Source organism: Acyrthosiphon pisum, unplaced genomic scaffold, assembly GCF_005508785.2.
Source record: "Acyrthosiphon pisum isolate AL4f unplaced genomic scaffold, pea_aphid_22Mar2018_4r6ur Scaffold_21893;HRSCAF=25222, whole genome shotgun sequence".
NCBI lineage: Eukaryota > Metazoa > Arthropoda > Insecta > Hemiptera > Aphididae > Acyrthosiphon > Acyrthosiphon pisum.
Genome location: NW_021771407.1, coordinates 785 through 7559, shown reverse-complemented (window position 1 = coordinate 7559; position 6775 = coordinate 785). Strand labels below are relative to the sequence as shown.

Genomic DNA, 6775 nt, shown 5'->3' with positions numbered 1-6775 from the left:
TTTTGTTTTTTGAGACGATGAGTCCGATATTTGTCTTTTGAATTGTGTTGTGTGTGTGGTATTGGGTGGAAAAAGTTCTTGAGAGGAATCCATGATTTGAATATTATTGTGTTGATGTTCGTTGATTTGGGGTGTATAATTTAATTTTTCTGGTGTTGGGGTTTGTTCCAGATAAGTGTTTTGATTATCTTCTGTGTGTAAGATTGCACTGTCATTAGTGTTTTGATTATCTTCTGTGTATAAGGTTTCACTGTCATTTGTGTTATCTATATTTGTTTTAGGATTGGTATTGAGTTCTAATTGTGAGGGAAGGTTCGCAGTTTGGCTTGAGGGGGGGCTCTTGCTTTGTTCCGACGTATTTTTGCAGTGAGCTGATGTATGACCGGTGCGTTTACATAGGTAGCATGTGAGTGTGTCGTCTGTAAGGAAAATACGGTAATCGGTATTTTCAAAGTGAATTACTAATGATCCTGGTAATTTTGATGCGTCCTCAAATTTAATGTGGGTTTGCCTTCTAAAACTTATGATGTGGGATAAGTCATCTGTAGAGAAGCCGGCTTTTAAAAATGTGATTGGCGTAAGTGTATTTATGCCGATAAGGTTTAGTGCGTCGGTAATATACGTGTGTGGAATAATAGGCGATACGTTTGAAATAATAATGCGTTTCGCTTGATTTTCTAATCTACGAAGTTCAATGTTGTTGTTATCGACAGTGATTGTCTGGCAGCGGTTAATGATGTCATTAACTATATTGGAATTAGCGAAGTAGATGCAGAACCGGTTGTTTGAAATTCGTGAGGCGAATTTAATGTTTGAAGGATTAGTAATCAGACTAATCGCTTTAATGTATTCGATTTGTGGAATGCCGTCAATTGTGTTGAAAATAATGGCTTGATTTTTTTTGGGGAAAGATAGGTTTGCTGTGGTTTCAGCGAATGTTTTTTGGGTGCAATTTTCGTTTGTGAGGTTGGTGGTGTTGGTGATTGAGGGCTGTTGAGTTGGTGTCATTTTTGAATTTTGATTGGCTTGTTTACTGGTTTTAAGTGAGTTTAAAATAGGTTTGTTTATGGATGTTTTCGACACTGCGTTTGATGTCGAGCGTCTTAAAAAGGTATGTGTGGTTTTTGAAGGCGGTTTGTCACCCATCGTTGTGTTGTTGCCTAATTCTATCGATAGTAGGTATTATAGCGTACTATTAAATATACATTACCGATAAGAATTGGTGCGGCGGTTCAACTGTTATGTAACGCTGTACTGCTATCGGAAGCTATAAATGCGGAGCGCGATAAGTAAATACACGTGTGGCTTCTACGGTGTCCAAACACGTACTGATTATATGTATTATATGTATTATATTATATTCACACCTATATTAACGGTTACTGGAGATGGCAGGCATAAGGAGCGATACATGTTATACTTTAACTGTCGCCCTTAGGTCCTTAAGTCAAAATGTCGAGTTGTTAACTCGAAATGTCTCCATAATATTATTATATACATTTTAAAAAATATAAAAAAAAAAGTATTTATTTATTAGATATATATGTATGTATTTTAATTGGTCTGGTTGTTCAACTATATTTCACCATTATAATGATGTGACGCATACTATTATTATTGCTTGTAATAATACATTGAAAATACTAAATAGTAGGAAAATATTACTTAGACCTATAATATGTTATCTTTAGTATAATTTAATCAACGTTGACACTAACATATGCTTACACAGATGCAGTTTTATGTTCCGCTCATGGTTGAAATATACAAGGTTATTGCATATATACCCCTTCTCAATCAAATATTTGATGATAAAAACAAAAACGGCAACGTAAAGGGAGCCAATAATAATCAAGTATATATGTGCGGGATTTTGAATTTGTCAGCGTATTTTTGGTAATAAGACGCAGCCATTTTGTTTCCTATGATAACAATCCGAGTCTATATGCAATAACCTGTATATTTATTTTTAGCTTCCCGCAATACACTATTTACCATACAGCCAGGGCCGCATTTAGGGGGGGGGGCTGGGTACAACTGCCCCGGGCGCCAGTATTTTAGGGGCACTAAAATTTTGTGGCCAGAACTATATTTACTCGTGAATTATTAAAATTGTATAATTTTAATTATTTTAATAACAGTATTATATATGTAGTATACCTATATTAGTATTATATGCTGTTTGAAATTTTTTTAATAAATATTAATTTGCATAGTTATATATAATTTTATTTTATTTATTCATGAAATACCTACAATCTACTTAAACATGTTAAAAAAAACAATTTATATGATGAATTATAAGCAAGGTTTAGGTGACATAAATTAAAATGTATCTTTGCGGAGAGAGGATCAAGCAATTACTAAACAATATTTTTTAAAAAAGCACACATTGTAAAACAAATATTCTTTTCTGTGCTCAAAATCTAAAAGGTTAATGAGGATCTATCTCCCATATTTTCCGTGGGTAGACCCCTTAGGGGGAAGCAATTTTGTTTCACCTGAGCTTAGGGGGAGCCAATTTTGTTTTGCACCGCGGCGCAAAATTTCTTAATGCGGCACTGCATACAACCACCGATTTGAAATAGCTATAACTTCTAAAATAATAGTTTTAAAAAAACGATTTGTACACCATCAATTAAACCAGAATTTAAAAACAAAACTGAACATTGTAAAGGGGACATGTAAAGCATAGATTAAACATACATGTTGTTAAATGTTGTATGTTTAATCTATGTGTAAAATGCATTTGTTCCTATAATATGTTGTGAAGTACCATAAATACGAATATAAACAGTACAGAACGCCCAACTTTGATAATGTACATACATACAAATTTAATACATAACAATACTATCAGGTAATAGACATGAAAAAAATCACTCGTGTTAGGAAGATTTTCTTCTACATCGATCCCACTATCCATGCTGCCGTAGAAGTCAATTTCTTCCATTTTCGAAGTTCAGTCTGAGTCGCCTTCGAATTGTAACCGTCTAAAAATTAAATAATTAAAATATACAGCAGTTATACAATAAGAGTAAGACCTCTATGATTAATCAAATGGCCTATAAATTATCATATCGGACTAACATTTCTGTCATTAATGTTTGTTGACTCATTGCTTCATGATAGCGAACATTATGATTTTCGTAATACTCTCTTATAAAATAGATGAATTCTATCAAAAAAAATTGATTCTCGTTGTTTGCCATAATTTCTATATTAAAACATAAAAAATTAACAATTGTATTATTTTATGAAATTAAAAGGTGGATGTCGCTCTGCTGTACAGTAGATAACAAGTGTGTCACTGTAGCGAATGGTGTTAAATTTTAATTCAATGATATCATATCATTGTATACGAAAAACGATTCTGAGCGGAGACGGTTTGTCAGCGTATTATATTACTATAAGTATATTTGATGATATTATTGTAAATAAAGTAATTTATATATTATAATTTATTTACGTGGAACCTTATTTTAAATTTTCAATCCTTAGCTATAAAAGTTGAACATTTTATAAATTTTTAACTACAAAATAATTATTAAATTTTAAATTTGATAAATTTTGTCAAAATTCGAACCTTATAAAAAAAATTGTGCCTATGTATTTTTAATATTTTTTTTTTCTTCTTTTTATATCTTGTATATAAAATTTCTTCCAGAAGGAGTGTTTCGATTTCAACATATAGTACCTTGTCTTTTAGCAAATTGGATCAAGATGGTACTTTAGAAAGGTCATTTTTCGATTTTCTCAATAGTTATTTAATGCCATGGAAAAAACCACCGGAAAATTACGAAAAAACGCTAAAAATGGGATTTTGTAGTTAAAAATTTATAAAATGTTCAACTTTTATAGCTAAGGAGTGAAAATTTAAAATAAGGTTCCACGTAAATAAATTATAATATATAAATTACTTGATTTACAATAATATCATCAAATATACTTATCTCTTATATTATAAAACACGGTTAGTCGCCGTTTTTTCCGACAGGCGCGACGCAGCAAATAGGGAACCGCCAATGAAAAAATTCCGTCGCCGCGGCCGCGTTATCGCCAATTTTCTTATCATTCCACAGATTTTTGAGATTTTCGAAAATTTCCCCTTTTCACACGATTTCGACGACTTTCGAGCCTTTTTCGTCACCTTTTATACTCGATTCGCGTAGCTCGCGATCTCTTGAAGCCGCTGGCAGTGTTGCCAGATTTGGGGATTTTTCCCCAAATTTGGAGAATTTTCAACATTTTGGGGATTTGGAGAAAAACTTTTGAAATTCATTAATTTTTGGCGACAATATTATGTTTTGGGGAAAATTGGTGAAAAATGTCTGAATATTCAATTTAGTGATGTGAAATTAATTTAACATTTTTTTTTCCGGAATATTTTTGACCGAAAACAAAATCTTCTTATCGTCCTATCTAAATTCGGTCGTATCACAGAATAGCCAAACGTTACCATGGTTAATTGTTAAGAACATTGCATTATCAATAATCTTTTTCTTATTCACTATTCAGTTCAGTATTTCAGTTTTTCGTCAAAAGTGATAAGGGTCGATCCGATTCTCGACGTGTGTTCACTGTGTTGCGAGTTGTCAATTGACGGACATTTTGTATTTGTCTCGTCTGTATATATAGGTAATTATTAATTAATTGAATCAATATTAAGTATTTAAGTATCTGGTTCATAATTTTTTTTAATTTCTAGCTAAATGGAATATCATACTGACTCCGACATGGAGTCTGATACTCAAGAACCGATTGCATCTACATCTGGCACTCAAAAACCGAAGAAGTGGGCCTATACCCATAAATATCAAACGGCCTGGGAATCGAACGCCAAATTTTGCAAATCGATATCTGTTAGTAAAAAAGGAGATACACATTTGCACTGCAGGACTTGTGCATGTGATTGCAAAGGTGGCATATCAGCAGTCCAAAAACATAACAGTTCCAAAAAACACATCGAACTATCCAGTAATGGCAAAGTCGATAGTGTTTTTAATATGCCTTCGATGATTAAGCAAAAAGCTGTGTTAAAAAATATTAAAGAAACTGAAATTCGGATCGTTTCATTTGTCGTTGAACACAACATTCCCATTAATGTTTCCGACCATCTAGTCAGTTTAATAAACTCCATACAACTTCAGCCTAAATATTTGGCAAAATTAACATGCGATCGGACAAAATGTACTGCTATTATCAACAATGTCATTGCGACCACTGGTATTGAAGACTTGGTCAATTATTTAAAAACTAACAAGTTTTCACTGTTAGTGGATGAATCAACTGACATAAGTTCAGTTAAAATTTTAGCAATGGTAGTACGTACATGCCAGAACTTTGAAGTCACCGACCAATTTCTTACTCTACTTCCAGTAGCCAACGCTACAGCTGACAGTATGCACGAGGCAATTAACCATTTTTTCAATAGCCATGAAATACCGTATCAAACAAATTTAATTGGTTTTGCTGCTGATGGTGCTAATGCCATGAATCATGATGGATAAGAATCATTCTTTACGAAGTCTCCTAAAAAATGATGTCCCTGAACTCTTTGTTATGAAATGTGTGTGCCATTCCTTAGCTCTTTGTGCTGAATATGGGTGCAGAAAATTGCCTGATGAGGTTGAAATGCTAATCAGAAATATTTATAATTACTTTAACCATAGTTATAAAAGGCAACATGAATTCAAAGAATTCCAACAATTTTTTAATGTAAAGCCTCATAAGCTTTTGCAATTAAGTTCCACCCGATGGCTGTCATTGTTAATGGTTGTAAAGAGGGTATTAGAGCAATACGTACCTCTAAAATTGTATTTTAGTTTACAGATGGCAGATGGTATAAATAATTCTCAAACGATTTCTGAATCTCTAAACAATCCTATTTATAAAATGTACTTAGAATGTCTTGAATTTATCCTACCAACATTGGTAAACTTAAATTTAGAATTTCAATCAGCCACTCCTAAAGTGTTCTTATTGCATTCACGTTTAATTGGTGCTTTTATGTTCATTTTACAATGTTATATTAAGCCTGAAGTACTGTTGCATACTGAAATTGAAAAACTGCAATACCGTAATCCGATAAATTTTTTACCAAATGATGAGATATACTTTGGACCTAAAGTAGCAATTTCTTTGACACAAAATGTAATTGATGCAGATCAAATAAGTAGTTTTTGCGCAAATTGCCTTAATTTTTATGTTACATGTGCTTTTGAAATGTTTAAGCGGTTTCCGTTTAATTCTAGGGAAATAATTGCATTGAAACAATTGTCATTTTTATTATTTAAAAATAATAAAGACTGTTATACATTTGAAATTAGTAAAAATTTGTTGGATAAGCACACACAAAATATGTATAAATAATTTGCATTGTTTGTACCATAAGATTATATTTTATTATATAAGTTGTAAGTTGTTAAAATAACATCTTTAAGTTTTGTTAAAAGTCAAGTTAAGACTGATGTTCTAATAATATATCTACCTATTTATTTTAATGTTATATACTTTATTTTATTTTGTTGAACTAATATTGTTTTACATATTATGATGTTTAAACCACAGTAGAAGATGTTTTTATGTTTTGTTAAAAGTCAAGTTAAGACAAGACTGATGTTTTTAAATACCTACCTATTTGTTTTAATGTTGTACTTTATTTTATTTTGTTAAAAGTCAAGTTAAGACTGATGTTTTTAAACACCTACCTATTTGTTTTATGTTGTACTTTATTTTATTTTGTTAAAAGTCAAGTTAAGACTGATGTTTTTAA

At 31.7% G+C, this 6775-nt stretch overlaps 1 protein-coding gene across 1 annotated transcript; it reads left to right on the top strand.

The window, feature by feature from the left end:
* The first annotated feature begins 4736 nt into the window (after nucleotides 1-4736).
* LOC103309906 lies at nucleotides 4737-5510 on the top strand. The gene has a single exon (XM_008186599.1). It carries the CDS (start codon nucleotides 4737-4739, stop codon nucleotides 5508-5510), a length of 774 nt encoding a protein of 257 aa, XP_008184821.1.
* The last annotated feature ends 1265 nt before the right edge of the window (nucleotides 5511-6775 follow it).

Bases quoted from the DNA above. Each gene is read 5' to 3' on its own strand.
- LOC103309906 (XM_008186599.1), top strand. From the start codon at position 4,737: ATGGAGTCTGATACTCAAGAACCGATTGCATCTACATCTGGCACTCAA.